Genomic DNA, 20,365 nt, shown 5'->3' with positions numbered 1-20,365 from the left:
AACCACGTGCTCAGCCTTCATCCAACCCCTAGCTCTGTTGTTTGAAGCTGGCTTGAGAGGCGGCTCCAGGTCCAAATACAATTCTCGTCCCGCACCCTCACTGGCCGACTCAATTTTGAGGTAGATTTATCTCTCCGCCTCCGGACTCGCGCCACACTCCTATTGGATGGTTGTGCTCCACGTCCAGATGCAAACTCCGCCCCACCCCTGGTTGGTCTGCCTTGATTTGAAGGGCGGCACCTAGCGCACCGCTGACCCCGCCTTACATTTCCATTGGCCGCCTTGCCGACCTTGGCCGCTTCCGATCCCGCCCAGGGCCGCCCCTCGCCGCCCATTGGCCGGCTCTGCTGTGAGAGGCGGGTACCGGCCGCACTCGAGGAACTGGCGGCAGTTCACGGACCAGAGCCGGCCCAGCCAGCGTCAGCCGCGGACATGACTCCTGAGGCTGGCGAGGAGAGGCAGCCGCTCCTGGGACCGCCGGACGGCAGGTGAGCGGGCCGCGGGGGCCCGGGGCTGCGGCCCTGTTCCCTCCGCCGCTCCGCCCCGGCGGCGTCGCTCACTGCCCTGTCCCCGCAGCGCCGCCCGCGGCCGCCGCGTCTTCCTCGCCGCCTTCGCCGCCGCCCTGGGCCCTCTCAGCTTCGGCTTCGCGCTCGGCTACAGCTCCCCGGCCATCCCGAGCCTGCAGCGCGCCGCGCCCCCCGCCCCGCGCCTCGACGCCGCCGCAGCCTCCTGGTTCGGGGTGAGGCCTCGGGCCCCGCCCGGCTTCCCTCCAGCCCGGCCCGGGGCCCTCCACAAGCACCACTGCCCCCGGCCCGGGACTCTCTACCCCTGCCCTTCCTCGGGCGAGCCCAGGGGCTCCCGCCTCGGCCCGCCTCGGCCCGCCCCGGCTCCCGGGCCCGCGGACGCCCCCTCCCCGACCCGGGAACCCACCCTGGGGCCCCCGGGGGTGGAGGAACAGGCCGGCCGGCGGCCCCCTGGGCGCCCTCCTCAGCCCGCGGCCGCCCTCCCCCCAGGCCATCGTGACCCTGGGCGCCGCGGCGGGGGGCGTGCTGGGCGGCTGGCTGGTGGACCGCGCCGGACGCAAGCTGAGCCTCCTGCTCTGCGCGGCGCCCTTCGTGGCCGGCTTTGCTGTCATCACCGCGGCCCAGAACGTGTGGATGCTGCTCGGGGGCCGCCTCCTCTCCGGCTTGGCCTGCGGCATTGCCTCGCTCGTGGCCCCGGTGGGTGTCCCCGCCTCGCGGCCCGAGACCGAGGAGTAGGCCAGTTTCCCAGACATGGGGTGTGGCTCCCTGGTGGCCCCCCACCGGGAAGAAAGGCTGCCGGCCACCGTGCCCCTGGCCTGCCTTATCTCCCTTGGAAGGAGCCGCTGTTGTTTTATCCATTTTACTGATGAAACTGAGACTTAGAAACGCGAAGGCCTTTCCCCAAGCAGAGACCACACCTTGTCAGTGATGCCGCTGTTACTCAGACTCAGGACTGTCCAACTCAGTACCCCTCTTCTGCTTTACAAATAAGATGGTGTCTGTGGAGGATAGCAGAAGACTCGAGTTGTGGTTTAAAACCCCCCTTTGACATTCAGATCACACACTATTACTTTTATCAGGAAGATCCTGTTTCGGTTTCTTGGACTATTAAAACCATGGGGAGGGAGGTTTTCTGGGGAGAGCAAAGGCTCCTGGGATCTGAGGCTCCCCCTGGCTGCTCACAAACCAGCTCCTCAGCTACCCCCAGCTTCTTTCTCAACCTCTCCTAACTCCTGGCTGCAGAGACAGACTTTGGAACTGCCCACACCTGGGCTCAAATCTTAGCTGTCACCTACCTGGGCAGGGCACCTTTCTGAGCCTCAGTTTCCTCGCCTGTAAAATGGGGATAATGGAATTACTTGATGAGGTGGTTGTGAGGAGTTGTGATTTTGCACATACAGCCCCTGGCCTGGCTTGTGGAAGTGTGTGGTAGCTGTGCTCACTGGGTGAACTGCTGTTAGCTGTGGGCTTGGAGTACCAACCCTCCCCTTCTTAACTAGATCAAGACTGAAAATGTGGCTCAGAATCCTCCCCCATCATCCCTTTGCACTTCCCACTCATTTCACCTGCATTCACTGGGCAGCAGGCAGCAGCTGGGTTGGTTTTTTGTTTTTTTTTTGCCATCACCACCCACCAGGCAAAAACATAGCTGTCTTAGTCAAGGACATAAGATTTGGGATACTTAGAAGCTTGGGTAAGGCCTTGGTGGCCCCTGAGCACAGGGAACAGTCACAGCCACTGATAGAGACTGAGGTGGGGAGTTGCTGCTGCTGTAACTCAAGGTGTGATCCATGGGCCAGCAGCCTGGGTGGTTAGAAATACAGAATCTCAGGCCCCACTCCAGACCTACTGCATTTTACCAAGGGGACTCATGCACATTAAATGGAAGTTTGAGCCATGCACTACGCTTTGTCTTCCCACAGCAGCCACGAACATACCCTTAATCCCCTTAACACCTGCTGCGGCTCACTTGATTGGGGTGTAGGAAGTGATGCGGGGCCTGCAGCATCCCCCATTGGGGCTCTCCTCAGTTCTGGATGGCTGAGGCTTTTTAGTTTTAAGAACTCTGGAACTCCAAGTAAAGCCTCATCTTAATTACCGGCAGGTGTACATCTCTGAGATTGCCTACCCAGCAGTCCGGGGACTGCTCGGCTCCTGTGTGCAGCTGATGGTCGTCTTAGGCATCCTCCTAGCCTACGTGGCAGGTATATTATCTCCTTGGTCTCTGCAGATGGCCACATGGCCAATTTACAGATGCAGAAACAGGTTCAGAGGGGCCACGGGACTTGCCCAAGGCCACACAGTCAGTGCCCAAAGTGCCAGGCTCCCAGACTGCTCCCTGGACCTTGGGATACATGGGTCTGCTTACTGAGTTCCAGGAGAGCTGGAGAAGTTGATGTTCTCATCTTCCAAGGGCAGAAGGGTATGGAGGGGAGTGACTGATTAGGCCAGTACCTGGCTGTGTAGCCATAAGCCAGAGGATTCCAGGGGTGGGTAGGGCACTCCAAAAAATCTTTAGTACAGTAGCTTGACAGGCCTACACATATCTTCCTCTGAAATATCAATGCTGCCTTCACAATGTGTGAAGGAGCAGGTTTGGGGAGCCCTGAGGGGCTAAACTGGGGCTAGCAAGTGGTAGCTTCTGGGGGCAGATGTGCTTTTGCCAGAAATAAGCAAGAGGGCAGGCTTCAAATGTGACAGTCCTGGGCTTAGGACCAGCCTGTGCCACTTACTGGCTTGACCTTGGCCAAGTCACACCACCTCTGGGAGCCTCTGTTTCCCTACCTTAAATGGAGATATCCCCATCTAGTTCCAGGCTGTTGGAGGTTAAATTAAGTGACACATGAAAAGGGTCTGGTGGCAGCCCCAAACAAGGATTGTCAAGGGATGGCCTGAAAGCTGTGGGGGCTTAGGGTCCTGACGAGCCACAGCCTGCCCCACATGTACGTGCCCTCTGCAGTTCAGAATGAATGATACACAGCTCCTTGGTCTTTCGTTTCTACCCACTTAACCATACTGACTCTAATTCAGAATCCAGCAACCTGGATGCCTTGGGAGGCCCAGGAGCATGCTAGAGCTCCTACAGTGCACAGGCATTGATATTTCACGGCTTGGAGGAAAGCTACTTTGGTGTCAATGCGCTGTAGCAATACCTCCAATTGGTCTTAACTTGCACTTGTTTCTTCCTCCACTTTTTACTGACCAATTCCTCTAAGTTTTGATCCACTGGAACAAGTCAATTCCATTCACCCCACAAAGTGACATGGTGGGCATATTAGCCCGAGGGGTACTGATGCAAAATACCAGAAATTGGTTGGTTTTTATAAAGGGTACTTATTTGGGGTAGGAGCTTACAGATGCCAGGCCATAACGCATAAGTTACTTCCCTCACCAAAGTCTATTTTCATGTGTCGGAGCAAGATGGCTGCCGACATCTGCGAGGGTTCAGGCTTCCTGGGTTCCTCTGGGCTCAGCACCTCAGTTTTCTCCACAAGGTCAGCTGTAGACTATCAGGCGAACGCCTCCCCGGGGCTCCAGCTTAAGACTTCAGCATCAAACTCCAACATCAAAACTCCAACATTAAGAAACCTCAACTCTGTCCTTTGCCATGCCTTTTATCTGTGAGTCCCCACCCCTTGGTGCCCTAATCAAAACTTAATCACACCCAGGTACAGACCAGATTACAAACATAATCCAGTATTTTTGGAATTCATAACCATAACAAACTGCTTCAGTGGGACAACTTTGCTTTAGCATATTGGGGCCAAGAATGTACCAATAAAATAGACTTTATGAAATAATTGAGTTACCTATACCTTCTTGCTAAAGCAACTCATTACTTTTCCTACTTTCCTTACCCCTGCTCAGAAAAACACAGGTAATTTGTGGTTATGGAGTTATTTTTCCCCTGGGCACTGAGTATAGATGAGCCTTTGAGGCTCAGGAAAGATTAAAACTTAGAGATGCAGTACCCTAAGTTTATTTATTCCTGGACCCCTTTATCACATAACCCTTTGATATTATATAATTCTGGGTAATTCTGGATTCTTCATAATAAAATCCCGCCTCCTTAATTTTACTTATTCTTTGAATAGGTCGCACAGTGATGTGATTCACTACTTAAATAGTACAAGAATGGAGAGGGTTTGTTTTTTTTTTAAGATTATTTTTTTATTTCTCTCACGCCCCCCCCACCCCGGCCCATTGTCTCCTGTGTCCGCTCACTGTGTGTGTTCTTCTGTGTCCTCTTGGAGTCTTGTCAGCAGCACCAGGAATCTGTGTCTCATTTTGTTGCGTCATCTTGCTGCGTCAGCTTTTCATGAGTGCGGTGCCACTCCTGGGAAGGCTGCGCTTTTTTTTTCCACACGGGCAGCTCTCCTAACGGGGTGTACTCCTTGTGCGTGGAGCTCCCCTATGCAGGGGACAGCCCTGCATGGCATGGTGCTCCTTGCATGCATCAGCACTGTGCGTGGGCCAGCTCACCACACGGATCAGGAGGCCCTGGGTTTGAACCCTGGACCTCCTATATGGTAGGTAGACGCTCTTTCAGTTGAGCCACATCTGCTTCCTGGGAGAGTCTTCTATAATGAGTCTTCCTACTACCTCTGGCCCTGCTTCTCTGGAAGAGCCAGGATTGCCTGTTTCTTAGTAACCTTACAGAGAGAGTCTGTGTGTGGTGTGTAAGGAATAAGCACATTTGTTCTCCCATTCCCTCCTTTTATGTCCTGTCATACCGTGTTAACACATAGAGCCACACCCTGTTCTTTGATGGCTATATAAGTATTTCACTGAATAGATGTTTCGTAATTTACAAACTCACCATCATTTCTGCAACAACAGGTTTAGTTGGCCCATGATGTCTCCATTTATTAGCAATTATAATATTGACACTATCAGTAACAAAAGTGAAGGCAGCCATGCAGAGGTAGGCGCTCCCCATGCTTTGGGCTAGTCAGTCTCAGGGTTGCTGCAGGAGGGGGGGCGACGCAGGCACGCCCCAAGGGTGATCTAGGCTGGTTCTGACAACCCTCCCCACGCCCACCAGGTTGGGTCCTAGAGTGGCGCTGGCTGGCGGTGCTGGGCTGTGTGCCCCCCTCACTCATGCTGCTGCTCATGTGCTGTATGCCCGAGACCCCACGGTTCCTGCTGACGCAGCACAAGCGCCAGGAAGCCATGGCTGCCCTGCAGTTCCTGTGGGGCTCCGAGCACAGCTGGGAAGAGCCCCCCATGGGACCTGAGCACCAGGTGAGGGCCTGGGAGTGGTGGGAGGGGGGGAGGCGGGGGAGGACAGCCTATTCCCAAGCTCACATTCCCTTGGGCAGAGGGGCCGGGTCCCTCCACCATCAGTGAGAATATGACAGGCAGTGTTTCCCTGTCTTCGAGCAGGCAAAGGCCAACTCAAGCCCCACCTGACTGGGCCCTAGCCTCGGGGTCGCTGGAAAAGCCTAAGCCTTGATTCTTACTGTCCCAGGAAGAGAAAGGCCAGGTCAGAGAGAAGTACAGGTACTGAGTTGAGGACCTGAATTTAATTGGAGGGCAAGGGAGAAGGTTACAAGTGGGTTTTGAACGCCCCACTCTGCCACTTACCTGTTGTGTGGCCTTCACATTTTCAAGCCTTAGTTTCCTCATCTGTAAAATGGGAGTCATAGCAGGTACCTTGCAGGATGTGGGTAGGATTCAGTGAAAAGGGTTGTAGGTGGCACTCAGCACCAGGCTAGGCCCATGGCGGGCACTGGACTCAACTGGAGGTTGGAGGTGTTTGGGGTTTGTGGAACACGTTGCTCTTTGCCCAAGCATTCTCTGTTTTTTTGTGATACCCCAATGAATAAGGAAGAGACGTGAGGCAGGTGAGGATTTTCTCATCATACAAATGGAGGGCTAAAGTGATACAGGGTCTAGTTTGTGAACCTGAGGTCACAGGTGGGGCCAAGAGGAGAGGCCGAGCTGGGGCTCGCTCCCCTCCACCAAGCCTTCAGGACAGTTGGCTCAAAGCCCAGGGGTACCCCTCGGGAGAGGGTAGAGAAGCCACTGACGACCTGGTCTTTGTCTAGCAGGGCTTTCACCTGGCCCAGCTGAGGCACCCTGGCGTCTACAAGCCCTTCATCATCGGCATCTCACTGATGGCCTTCCAGCAACTGTCAGGGATCAATGCTGTCATGTTCTATGCAGACACCATCTTTGAGGAGGCCAAGTTCAAGGTAAAGAAGCCCTGCCCCAGCCTGCCTCATCAGCAGGCGTGACAATGGAGCCTCCTCCCAAGGCTGCCACCTCGCCCTGGGATCGCCCTCCAGCAGAGGGCTGGAGAGGGAGGGACCTGCCTTGGCCCTGTCTCCCCAGGACAGCAGCCTGGCCTCAGTCATCGTGGGCATCATCCAGGTGCTGTTCACAGCGGTGGCAGCCCTCGTCATGGACAGAGCCGGGCGGAGGCTGCTCCTGGTCTTGTCAGGTGAGGCCTGAGGGTGAAGGCTTAGCCTCCTGGAAGCGCTGGTGCCTTCAGGCCAGGCTCCCCACCACAGGTGTTGCGGGGAGATGAAGGATGGCCCATGAGCACGAGCATCGTGGGCTAATGAGGCTGTGACTGTAACAACAGCTCTGCTCATGGAGCACTTACTCCAGACCAGGCGGGGGTAAGAGAATTACTGCATGAAGAGGTTGGAACCTCGCAGTGAACCTGCAAGAAGGCTGTCACAGCCCCCACTTTAGGTTAGAGACACCAGGGGCCGGGGAGGTGGAGAGACTCAGAAGCTTGTGGTCTTTTGAGGACTTCACCTCTCTAGGCTTCAGTTCCACTCTGTGAAATGGGGGCAGTGGCAGTGACTCCCCTGGAGCCACTCCACTGTAAGGATCAGGAAATGACCTGCATGTGGCTCTGGGAGCAGTTGGTACACTCCGGTCACTGTGAAGCTCACCGTTGGGATATGGAGGTTAAAATGCTGCTGCTGCTCCTTGTGCCAGGAGTGTCTCCACCCTAGATATTCTGAGTCAGCCGAGGTTTCAGGTCTGGGCCAGGGGTGGGGTGCTGCTCAGGTAGGGCTCCTAAGGCCCGAGTGTCCGAATGCCAAGCCCATTGGGCCCTGCCACCGCGCAGCTGCTCCCAGTGAGCCAGGCCTGCCCTTCTGAAAGATGCCCAGGCCATGTTCTGTGGCCGGGGAGACTCCAGCCCAAGTGCCATGGGCTGTGGGCCACTTCCTCACAGAAAGGTGGTGTGGCAGGGAGGGCAGCTTCTCCCCATGCCCAGCCCAGCCCCCACCCCTCCCACGGGCAGGTGTGGTCATGGTGTGCAGCACCAGCACCTTTGGCGCCTACTTCAAGCTGACCCAGGGTGGCTCCAGCAACTCCTCGCACGTGGACCTCTTTGCACCTGTCTCCATGGAGGCCGTCGATGCCAGTGGGGGCCTGGCTTGGTTGGCTGTGGGCAGCATGTGCTGCTTCATCACTGGTGAGGGGGCCCATGCAGAGGCTGGGTGAGGGCTACCATCCCCCTATCATCTCCTGCATCTTTTTACTGCCCAGTTCCTGCTCCTGCAGCTCCCCATGAGCCCAGTCTTACTTGGTCCCTGGGTTCATAGCTCTGACTATGTGCCAGACACTGAACTAAGCCCTACCTTCATCTCACTTAATCCCCCCAACAGCCCTGTGTTCCAGCCTCACGATTATCCCCTTTTATAGAGAAAAGGCCTGATGCACAAGAAGTGAAATGACTGGCCTCCCAGCAAAGAGATAGAGAACTGGTGGAACCAGACTGGAGTCTAGGGCCCCACTTAGCCCCCAGCTGCTGCCACAGTGCCTCAGCCCAGGGCTTCTCTGGCCAAGGTCGCAGGCTCTGCAGCCAGTCAAGGAGCCTGGCCTTGTGGTATTGATGCCCGTCTTTCCCACAGGCTTCGCTCTGGGCTGGGGACCTGTGCCCTGGCTCCTCATGTCGGAGATCTTCCCTCTGCACGTCAAGGGCATGGCCACCGGCGTCTGTGTCCTCACTAACTGGCTCATGGCCTTCCTGGTAACAAAAGAGTTCAGCAGCCTCATGGTGAGTGCAGGCCCCGATGGCATTCCCCCTCACGCAGTCAGTGGAGGAGAACTTTAAAATGGCCTCACTGTGGGGCCAGTGGCCTTGCAGGTGGCCCACGTCCCTAGGACACCTGCAGTCTTGGTCAGGGATGAGGCAGAGACCGATTGGCCAGGGCAGGCAAGGAACTCAGGCTGTAACCAGCCCCTCAAGGGTCTTCAGTCCTTCTTGGTGGAAGGACAGCTTCACAGGCGTCCCCCACTGATGAGCACCAGGAACGCAGTCTGGGGAACGGATCTGTGCAGGGAAAAGCATGGGCTTTGGAGTTAAGAGGCTTGAGCTCCAACCCCAACCCACCTCCTTGCCTTGTGACCCTGGACATGCTGCCTGCCTTCTCTGAACCAGGTTCCTGGCTGAAGATGGAGGATAATGACAGCACCTTCGTCCTAGGGTTGACAGGAACATCCATTCAGTTCGATATTTTGTCACCATCTCATAGCAGGATTATCATAAACGTGAGCCCTGCTCCTCAGGACTTCCTACCCAACAGGGGACGTTTCTAAAACAGATGACCAAGGCATTAGTTCAATCAGTCACTCAGTCTCCTGGCTTATACCATGTCCAGGCCCTGTCTAGACATCAGAGAGAGCAGTGAACAAGGTGAACAGGGTCCTTCTGACAAGAGCTCGGCAAAGCCCTTGGTGGGAGGGTGAATTGCAGAGAGACAGGGCTGGAGCCTGGGGCCACCAGATCAGCAAGAGGCCCGGATGTACTCAGCATGGCCCGGGAGCACTTGGGGAAGACCAGGACAGAGGCCTGGGGGTAAAAATTGCTTGCTGGGGACTGGGAAGGGAAAGATGCCAAAAAGGGAGGAAAAGAAGCCCAGGAGGAGATGGCAAAGGTCCTAACGGTGGCCTGGGGGTGGGGGGAGTACAGTGTCTGAGAGGCCACGAGAAGGGCTTCAAGGCGGAGGGAGGGGTTACCACTTCCCAGGGGAAGCGGAGCAGAGAAGGGAGGGGTCTTTGGTCCTGGCCTCTAGGAGATGACTGACCTTTTGCCACATCCACATACAGCCTTCCCTCTCTCTCTGCAGGAGGTCCTCAGGCCCTATGGTGTCTTCTGGCTCGCCTCCACCTTCTGTATCTTCAGTGTCCTTTTTACTTTGTTCTGTGTCCCTGAAACCAAAGGAAAGACTTTGGAACAAATCACAGCCCATTTTGAGGGACGATGACGGCTCCTTCCTGTGAATGCCTGCCCCTCCTAGCTGGGCCGGCTTTGGGCTTCGGAGAAGATGGAGCCAGACTGTGGTTCCCTGTTAGGCTTCACCTGGAGCCCTGAACCCCTGCCTGTGCCCAGACTCCAGGAGAGCTGGGATCCAGGACTGCAGCCCCTTGGAGCCCTGGCCTCCTGGGTCTCTCTTTCCTGTCCAGGTCTCTACAGCCCAGCTAACAGGTAGGACGTTTGCCAGTCCCTTGGTCCAGTTCCTGCCACTTCTTAGAGGACTCAGGAGGAGGGTACATCTCAGAGGATCTTTGCAGTTCTGTGGTCAGGCCCACACGTGGTCTCCTTCACAACACAAATGCCGCAGGGGAGGAGATGGACTCGAGGTTCCTCATTTTCTGGCTGAAGTTGCTGCTGGGCCCTGGGCTTGATTTATGGCTTTTCACTCTCACGTGGCTGGATTATCAAGAAGGGAGGAACTTTGCCAAATAAAGATTTCACTTAGAAAATCAGGTCATGGCCTTTTTGTGTGAGTCCCAGTTAGAGAAGAGTACATTCCTGTACCTTCTATAAACTAGGCCTCCCTGGGCCTCACCAAGAACATCTGAATTTACTTTCTCCTGGTCAGCCAAGCTTACCCTTGGCACTTAGAGGTCATATCAGTCATATCTGGGTCCTTCCTTGGATTCGGTTCCCTGGGTCCTTAGTCATCAAATCTTGTTGAGTTTCAAAACAGTTTCTCTCTTTCCTGTTGAGTGTAATGGGGCCAGAAGTCTTTTACAAATTACTGTTATTTTCCATTATATAAGTAGTACTTAACGAATGGTACAAAATTTAGAAAACATTTATTTCTTTCAACATAATAAGTTTTATAGCAGTGAACCACCCATTAGGCACTTTCCTAGGCACTTGCCTAAGCACTTTACAAGTATTAGCACATTTATTTGGATAAGTGACAGCAAAATAATTATTTGCAGTTGTACTTTCCCAGTGATAACCTCTATTAAGAATTTGGTTCTATCTTGAAAGATCACTCTCTTTCTCCCAACATCTGTGCTTTATAGCATCATTACATAGAAGTAGGACCCGATTTCCTATTTCACAACCTACGTTATTCACTTCCCAGGTAGTTTGACCCCAGCATGTGCACACCTTGGCATCTTATAGCAAGGTATGTAATGAGAAGAGTGAGTGGGGGGATGTTTATGAAGGAGAGGAAAGTATCTTGTGGTCCAAGGGTGAGTGGTAGGGAGAGCAGCAATATTCTGTAGCAGCTGCTTGAATTCAGTAAAAGGTGCTAAGTAAACTCTGGACAATTTTCAGCTTCAGCAAAATACAAATTTCTTGGGGCCTTCCAGAAGCTGGGGTCACACATTCCATGTCAGTAATTGCATATCTATATTATCATTCTCAGTGCCTACAGGTGGTCCATTGATTGGCTTGAAAACTATTGTTTTGCATCTCAATGCAGTAATGGCATTAGCAGATTTTCAAACATTTTTTTTCCTTTTCCCAGACTTGTAAAGTGTTATATTTATTTGTATTAAGAAACAATTAAGGGAAACCGATGTAGCTTAAGCAATTGGGCTCCCATCTACCATATAGGAGGCCCAGGGTTCAATATCCAGGGCCTCCTGGTGAAGGCAAGCTGGCCTGCATGGTGAGCTGGCCCACACCGAGTGCTGGCCTGTGCAGGGGTTCCGGCCCATGCAGAGAGCTGACGTGACAAGATGACGCAACAAAAAAAGAGGAAAGACAATAAGAGACTTAGCATACCAGGAAGCTGAGGTGGCACAAGAGAATGATCACCTCTCTCCTACTCTGGAAGGTCCCAGGATCAGTGCCCGGAGCCGCCTAATGAAAATACAAGTAGACACAGAAGAACACACAGTGAATGGACACAGAGAGAAGACAATGGAGGAAGCAGTGGCGGGGGGGGGGGGGGGGGTGGATAAATAAATCTTTAAAAAAGAAAAAATAAAGTAAATAAAAAAGAAAACATCTTCTCAATCCCATTCTCTAAAGTGAAGGCACTATAACGTGTATATCTGACTTTTCTCTATGCATGTATTTAATTTTAAAGCCTGGTTTTGTCGCCCCCCCACTCCCCCCCCATAACAGTACATCATGGCCATGCATGCAAATCTGCCAAATAAAGGTTGCCAAATAAAAAAGTTGACTCAGGCCATTAGGCCATGACTTTTTTTGTTTCAACTCCAGTTTGACAGGGTGGATTCTAACCCCTTACTCTTTTTTTACAAGAATTTAACTTTTTTAAACTTTATGAACAGAAAAGTAACGCACAGTGGGCAGTAGTTTTTGAGTCCCTAAAAAAGCTTTTATTTACCATCACTATTGAATGGTAGTTTCGTTCTCTTGTCTTTTTAGCATCCTCTCTGGCTAATGAAAAGTGTGTTGCCAGTTTATTCTTTGCAGGTAAACTGTTTTTATCCTGTGGAAGCTTTCATAATGTTATCTTTGATGATCTAAAATTTTCTAAGAATGAATCTAATTGTGAATCCGTTTTCATTTATCCTGTGAGTACCTGATTCTGAAGACTTTCTTCTGGGAACTTGTTTTTCTTTTCTTTCTTTATTCTTATATCCCAGTCCCTGATTGTCTCTATTTTCTCATTCTGTAACTTCTTAGAGATACTTTGCCTCCTGGTGTGGTATCTTGTATCTCTTAAATCATCACATATATTCTATCTTCTAGTTTCTTTGCTTTGTGTTCTGGAAGTTTTCTTTGACTATCTTCTGGCTAGTCTACATAAAGTTCTGTTTTGTCAACCATGCTTCAAAATAATTTCAAACTTTATAAAATTTTATTTTTTCACATCAGACAGGTATTGTGCCAGCATCATAACAAAGTTTGAGGGAGGCACATCTCACTCAAATGCATGAATACCCATTCCTCATGCTTATGAATCACAAAAGGATCTATATAAACTTACTGATACTTGTCTTATGGCCAGAACATGGTCTATCTTGGTGAATGTTTTCTCCGTACTTGGGGAAAAAAGTGCATTCTGCTTTTGTAGGGTGGTGGGTTCTATAAATGTCAATTAGATCAAATTGGTTAATAGTGTGGTTTAAATCTCTTCTATATCCTGACTGATTTCCTGTCTACTTATTGAGAGAAGGGTGTTGAAATCTCCAGCTCTAATTGTGGATTTGTCTGTTTCTCCTTGCAGCTATATCAGTTTTTGCTTCATGTACTTTAAAGCTTTGTTATTAGGTGTATGCATATTTAGGACTCTTATCAGTATGAAATGGTCCTCTTTATCCTTGGTAATACTCCTTTTTCTGAGATTACTTTGATATTAATAGAATCAATTCTTGTTATCCGTGGCAGTTATGTTCTATAAAGTCACTGGAAGCACTGAATTAGTGAACACTGAACAACTGCTCCTATGGGAGATACAGGGTTAGGTTTCTGTGAGCCTCTGGCCATAATATTTTCCCCAACCTATCAATATATAACCTTGTTTCATGTGTTTCTGTTTAAAGACTTCTTATGTAATATATACTGTTGATTCATTTACATTGAGCTCACAGAACAGCCCTATGATTCATGCTTAAACAAAGCTTATTTAGCATGCATTATTTTCTCTGTAAGGTACAACACAGCTTTCTTGCACTTAGGAACACTAGACAGCACTTCAGCATTATGGTTGGGGACCATTTTAAACCATGAAATCACCAGCAAAAGGCACAGAAATGCAAAAAAAACAGCACTAAATATACCATGAAAAAGACACCTTCAATTATACTATGAGATCTATAACAAGAAGGCAGAGTATCACCTTATTTCACCTGATCTGAGAATCTGAATTTTTCACTACTCTGCTCGTGTCTGTGAATGACTACAAAAGTTCCATAAATATGGATTATGGGGTTACACATAAATTTTAGTGAGTAGGAGAATTTGCAAACACAGAATTGCGAATAATGAGGATCAATTGCATAACCACTCCTACTTGCTTTTGATTAAGTTTTTGGCAATCATTTTACTTCTTAGTCTCTGTTCCTTTTTCATAGCATCCTATATTTTATTTTTAATAGAGTGCCTTTTTATTTATTTCTCTCCCCTCCCCCCCAGTTGTCTGCTCTCTGTCCATTTGCTATGTGTTCTTCCATGTCTGCTTCCATTCTTGTCAGTGGCACCAGGAATCTGTGTGTCTTTTTGTTGCATCATCCTGCTGCGTCCGCTCTCAGTGTGTGCGGCACCGCTCCTGAGCAGGCTGCACTTTTTTCGCGCAGGGCAGCTCTTTATGGGGTGCACTCCTTGAGTATGGGGCTCCCCTACGCAGGGGACACCCCTGCATGGCACAGCACTCCTTGTGCGCATCAGCACTGCAAGTGGGCCAGCTCACCACACAGGCCAGGGGGCCCTGGGTTTGAACCCTGGACCTCCCATGTGGTAGGCAGACACTCTATCTGTTGAGCCAAATTTGCTTCCCTAGAGTGCCTTTTTTACTTTCTCCAAGGATACATATTTTACTTTAAAAATAAGCTTTATAGAGGCATTATTTACATACAATAAAATTCAATAATTGTTGTATTTGATAACTTATGACAAATGTATACAGTCAAGTAACCACCACCACAATCAAGGTATAAGACATTTTCATCACCCTAAAAAGTTCCTTTTGTTCCTTTGTCATCATTCCCCTCCCTGTAACCATGGCCCTGACATATTTCTGTGTTCTGACCCTGTATAGTTTTTTTTCCTTTTATCAGAGAAGTTGTGCACTTACAAAACAATCATGCATAATGTGCAGAATTTCTGTACATCACCACTCCACCAAAACCTTACATCGTTGTGGAACATTTGTAACAGATTATGAGAGAACATCAACAGACTATTACCAGTAACTATTGTCCCATAGCATACACTTGGCATATTTTTTCCATACACCCTTGATTACCACCATGTATTAGTATTATACATTTGTTATAGTTCATGAGAGAACATTCTCATATTTGTACTATTAACCACAGTCCACCTTCCACCATATGCTTCACTGTGTTAGTACCATGCCTTGTACATTCTATCCAGTGTACACTCAGTGGTTCTCACTTTCATCACAAGAGTTGTGCAGTCATTGCCCCAGTAAACCTTTGAATGTTTTCCTTAGTTCAAAAGAAAAAAAATCCCATGCCCACCTATTATTGACCCTTAGTGTTAATTTAGTACCTTCTTTGACATTGATGCAAGAATATTATAATATTGCTGTTAATGCCCCTATATAGTTTTGCCTTTTCTAAAGTTTCATAAAACTGGAATGATATATAGTCTTTTGTGTTTGGCTCCTATCACTTAGCATTTTCCTATTACATCCATGTTAAATGCATTAGTAGTTTGTCCCATTTTATTGAGAAGCTTTCCTTTTTTTTTTTTCCAATTTTGGGTTATGATGAATAAAACTGCTATAAAACATTTGTGTACAAGTCTGCGAGGTTGCTTACAAGTCTCTATGTGGAGTGGATTTACTGGGTCATATGGCAGGTTTATATGTAACTTTTGTAAGACACCACCAAACTGTTTTCCATAGCGGTGAACGTTTTTCCTTCTCACCAGCATGGGTGTGGAAGTTCCACCTGCCCACATCCTCAGCAACACTTGGTATGCACTATCATGAACAAAACTACCTACATTTTTAACTTTTTGAAAATTGCTTTCTACATTCGGTATCCTCTAGGATCAGTTGACCTGGTTGTTTATTTTGTTCCTTCTCCTTTATGCTTCTGGTTTATCTCAAATATCTGGTGAGCCTTGGTTATCTAATTTAGGAATGAAGACCTAGGGGTTTTCATTGCAGTAGGGAGTATAGTTCCCCCACCCCTTTCTATTCTCTGCTTTGTTCTTGATTTGTTCCCTTTAAACATCTTCATTGTTATTTCAGTGAGATTTGGCTAAGGGGCTGAGGGAAGGACAGATATGTTCAGTCCACTGTCTTGAAAAAATGTTCATCTTTTTAATGATCCTTTTAATGATTGTGTATTATTTATTTGCCTTTGGAGTCATGGTGCCTGGCAAAGAGTAGGTGCTCAAGTATTTGTTGAATGTAGGATTACTTCATTGTATAAATATATTAGAACTTAAATCAATGCCATATTATTCCACATACAGGTTGTTTCCACTTTTCTGTTTGCTGACAATTCTATTATGCAGATATAAATTTAGATAGATGATAGAGAAAGAAAAATAAGAGACAATAGAGGGGAAAATAAGTAAGATAAAAGAAGAGCGATAACATGAAATAGATGATACAGATAGGAGTTAAAGAGATGAGAGAATGAGATTAGAGAGATGGGGAGATGAAAGAAATGATAGTGATAGAGACAGATAAAGATGGAGATGGAGTTAATGGTGGTGAAAGAAATGGAGATGAGGGAAGCAGATGTGGCGCAACTGATAGAGCATCTGTCTACCATATGGGAGGTCCAGGGTGCAAACCCAGTGCCTCCTGTCCCCTGTGGTGAGCTGGCCCACGCACAGCACTGTCATGCGCAAGGAGTGCCCTGCCGTGCAGGGTTGTTCCCTGCGTAGAGGAGCCCCACACTCAAGGAGTGCACCCCACATTGAGCCGCCCCATGCAAAAAAGCACAGCCCACCCAGGAGTGGCACCACACACGTGGAAAGCTAATGCAGCAAGATGATGCAACAAAAAAGAGACACATTCCCGGTGCCACTGAGAATGCAAGAGGACACAACACACAGTGAATGGACACAGAGAACAGACAACAGACAATGGTGGGGAGTGGGGGGGGGGAGGGGAGAGAAATAAATCTTTAAAAAAAAAATGGAGATGAACTGGAGTAATGGTGTTGGGGATTGAATCATGTCCCCCACAAGACATGTTCTAGTCCGAACCTCCAGTCCTGTGGTGTGAACTCATTTGTAAGTAGGATCTTTGAAGATGTTAAGGCGAGACTGAATCAGGGTAGGCCTTAATCCAATATGACTGGAGACCTTATAAGCAGAGTAAATTGGACACAGTAGGAGAAGAAGCCACAGGAGGAGCTGAAAGACTCACCGTGGGATGGAGGCAGAGATTAACTACCAGCAAGCTACCACCAAGTCACTACAGACTTCAGAGAAAGCATGGCATGAATTTGGACTTCTAGCCTCCAAAACTGGGACAATCACTCACAAACTCCCAAAACGGTGTTTAAGCTAACCAGTCTGTGGTATTTTGTTATAGCAACCCTGGTAAACTAAGACAGATGTTGATAACAGAGATAGAGATGGAGATGATGGGAGATAGAGGAAATGATAAAAATGGATAGAGATGGAACTAGGGACAGACCCATGCATAGCTGAACAAAATTTTTCTTAGGATAAAGCCTTAGAGGTCTAATTGCTGATCAAGAGGGTTGTCAAAGCTATTGCTCCATCCTATTAGAAAGTTATACACTATGTCTAAAGGGCCTATTTCCAGGAAGCGGTTATGGCTCAACTGATAGAGCGTACGCCTACCATAAGGAGGGCCCAGGATTTGATACCCAGGGCCTCCTGACCCATGTGGTGAGCTGGCCCATGCACAGAGCTGCCGTGTGCAAGGAGTACCATGCCACGCAAGGAGTGTGCCCTACAAGGAGAGCTGCCCGGCGTGAAAAAAGCACAGCCCACCCAGAAGTGGTGCCGCACACATGGAGAGGTGATGCAGCAAGATGATGCAATTAAAAAAAAAGTGACACAGTTTCCCAGTGCAGCATGACAAGAATGCAAGCGAATGAACACAGCAGACAATGGGAGGGGAAGGGGAGAGAAATAAATCTTAAAAAAATAAAGGGCCTATTTCCCACCATCTCAGAATCTGTTCTCGTGAATCAGCACCAAAGACCAGGGAGCAGGACCTTCAGACAATTTCAGACACACACTAGGTATCTGACGACTGGGCAGCCTTATTGTCTGAACTACTCCTGTCCACAGTTTATAGCTACAACAGACCACATGGGCTTGGGCAAACAGCTTAACCTCTCTGAACCACAGTCTCTGCTCAGGCCACTTCACTCTCAGCTACCTTGCAGAAGACTAATCTTTGTACTGGATAACTTCTCCACATGAATCCTGAGGCCAGAGGGTGTCCCTGGCTTCTGGCTGGTCATCCCCCAGCCTCTGCAATCAGGGGTTGTCGAATAACCAGAGGGAAAGCAGGGGCATGAGTCAGCCCCCAGTGCTACAAGGGAGATCGTTAAAAATGTGGGCAAGAAACACATCATTGTGGCTTCAAGCCCCACCTTGGCCTCTCTGCTCTCTAATCCAGAGGCCAGAAGCCAGCGCAACATGGTGGGTAAGTCAATGTGCTTAGTTCAAGTTCTGTTTGTACTATTCACTGGCTGTGTAACCTGGTCAAGTCACTTAACCTCTCTCAGCCTCAGTTTATTCTTCTGTAAAATGGGCATAATGATGTTATTTCCTTTATAGGGTTGTTGTGAGGCTGAGGAGATAATTACGTAAATCACTTACAATCGAGATAGCACAGATTGTGTTAAATGTTAGCTGTTATTGATGAGACTGTGCAAGTGAGGATGGGAGGTTATGGTGGAGGTGGGGGGCTATATGCAAGGTCAGGTGTGAGGCTGAAGAGATGCCTCAAAAGAAGGGGACATTTGAAATCTTCCAACATTGTTCTCCTTATACTCTCTTTCCTAGCCTATTCCCTCAGCAACCCCTCCCATACTACCTCCTGATCACTGCCAGCACCTCTTACAGTTACCAATGACTTGCAGACTCGCATGCTCTTCAGAAGTCCCTTAGTCTCCCTTGGGGCCTTCTCATCGTTGCACAGAATGTTTCAGTCAGCTGCCCTGTATCTGCTGCAGGAGCCCAGCCCAACACTGGCAGACACAGGGCCATGAAGAAGAGAGGCAGGATGAGGCATCTGGAGAGGCCAGGTTGAGCAGAAGCTGCTTTACCCAGCCCAGGGTAGATAACTGCACTCCCCCTGACTCCCTTCCCTTCTACCCTGCCTCAGTAACTTCCAGGCTAATCTCGGCTTCTGCAAACCTGAGGCAATTGCCCAAAGGCCACACAGTTGTCCTGGGAGGAACTGCATCAGCTGCAGCATGAGGCACTTTGCTGCCTCCCACTGGCCATAGATGGGATCGCATGGCTAAGGCAGGAATGTGGCCAATATGGGGTTAGCACCAGCTGGGCCCTGTGGGTGTGGGCCAAGTTGCACCCACTGGGGCCCCTGCCTTGTGGCCGCGGGCAGGATGACCACTACCTCAGCTTTGGTCCCTACCAGGATAGAAGGTGATTGGTGATCATGGACCCAAAGCCCATCTCACCTGCTCAGGCAAGGCAAGATCAGGAGAAGTGGGTGAGGGAGGTTCCAGCTCCCTGTTTGGTTTCTGGCTGATTCTGCTCTTTTCCTCCTACCCTCTCACAGACCACACTTCCCAGGGCAGAGCACAGATTATGGCTCTTAAATGCCATTTCCCAACATGCTGCTGAGACAACGGAAATGGGCACCAGCTCACCCTGAAGGGCTCTGGGGTGGCGATGTGGGCACTCTGGCCTCATAGGCACTGAGCCACGTGGGGCTGGGGCATCCTAAGTGTCAGCAGAGCCCTCCTTTGGTTAAGGGAGAGACTGAGTAGGGTCTGATCTGACCTCCTCCTGTGGCAGCTGAGTTGCTCTGCCTCAGTCCCTGAGTCATTATGAGTCTAGCAGTGTGCCAAAGGCCCCATTTTTGAAACACTATTCTCAGGCTCTCTTCTGGGAAAGGGAGGCACTCCTCTCCTGACACCAGATGACCAGACACATTTTGGTCTTCAAAGAACAAATCTGTGGAGAAATGGGACTGGGGAAGATCAATCTCTGGGCAGCAAAACAGGAAAGGCTCCCACGGGTTTGCAGAGAAGTAGGTGCAGAGGCTTCCCAGAGAAGACCTTGAGCCAAGACTTGATGGCAGAGATGGGTGGAAAGGGAGGCAAGAAAGGCATCCAAGGAGAGGAAGCAGCATGTGCATGGTAGAGAGGTGGCAGAAGCTTCCATTTAGAGTTCTGCAGAACTAGTGGCTCCTCTCCCAGTGTCCCCTGTTGCCTCCTCCTGCACTGACTGGACTGAGACACTGCTGAGATGGTGCCTCCATTAGCTAACCAGTGGGGAACGGGTGGTGATGTTAGCCATTGGCTAGCCTTTGGGCATCAGAAAAACCTAGGTCCAATTGTTGCCATAGCAACCACAGTCTCACAGATGGGCAGGAGAAGGCTGGGGGTTGAAATTACAAATGCCATCCAAGTTATGGAGGGAAAGGGCCAGAGACACAAGTATAAGGCCCTCCCTGATCCTCCTTGTCTCAGGCTCTGCCCTCAAAGCTGAGATGGGCACTGAGCCATTTCCCTAGTTAAAGAAGCCTGGACTAGGCTAAGCATAATAATCTTTCCTGATCACTTACAGGGAAAATGCTAAGCTTGGATTCAGGAGTGGTGGGGTGAGGAAAGGAGTAAGTATTGAAAACAGCATTGGGGGGCATGATCAAGAGCTCACAGAGAACTGGCTATTCTCAGCTCAGTTCACTTAATCATTCAGCATTTGAGTACCTACTGTGTGTCAGGCACTGTTCTACATACTAGTGATATAGTGGTCACAAAGAACATAG

The 20,365-nt window shown here is 49.7% G+C and overlaps 1 protein-coding gene and 1 non-coding gene across 3 annotated transcripts; one reads left to right on the top strand and one right to left on the bottom strand.

The window, feature by feature from the left end:
* Positions 1-346: 346 nt before the first annotated feature.
* Positions 347-10,259, top strand: SLC2A8 (solute carrier family 2 member 8). 2 transcript variants are annotated; one of them, XM_058302884.2, is made up of 10 exons: positions 347-488; positions 577-739; positions 1,014-1,220; positions 2,629-2,728; positions 5,569-5,768; positions 6,575-6,721; positions 6,861-6,969; positions 7,789-7,962; positions 8,402-8,547; positions 9,620-10,259. In XM_058302884.2, exons 1-10 carry the CDS (start codon positions 433-435, stop codon positions 9,755-9,757), a joined length of 1,440 nt encoding a protein of 479 aa, XP_058158867.1. In that variant the 5' UTR covers positions 347-432; the 3' UTR covers positions 9,758-10,259. The 2 variants fall into 2 exon arrangements, with proteins under 2 accessions (XP_058158867.1, XP_004479809.2); XM_004479752.4 differs by having other exon boundaries at positions 370-488; positions 6,578-6,721.
* A 2,323-nt stretch (positions 10,260-12,582) lies between these two features.
* LOC111760976 (small nucleolar RNA U13) lies at positions 12,583-12,686 on the bottom strand. Its single transcript, XR_002794481.1, has one exon. It is a non-coding gene; the product is annotated as a small nucleolar RNA U13 (small nucleolar RNA).
* Between the last annotated feature and the right edge of the window lie 7,679 nt (positions 12,687-20,365).

This window comes from Dasypus novemcinctus, chromosome 8, assembly GCF_030445035.2.
Source record: "Dasypus novemcinctus isolate mDasNov1 chromosome 8, mDasNov1.1.hap2, whole genome shotgun sequence".
Taxonomy (NCBI): domain Eukaryota; kingdom Metazoa; phylum Chordata; class Mammalia; order Cingulata; family Dasypodidae; genus Dasypus; species Dasypus novemcinctus.
The sequence above is the reverse complement of the archived record's forward strand: the minus strand, read 5'-3'. Positions and strand labels throughout refer to the sequence as shown.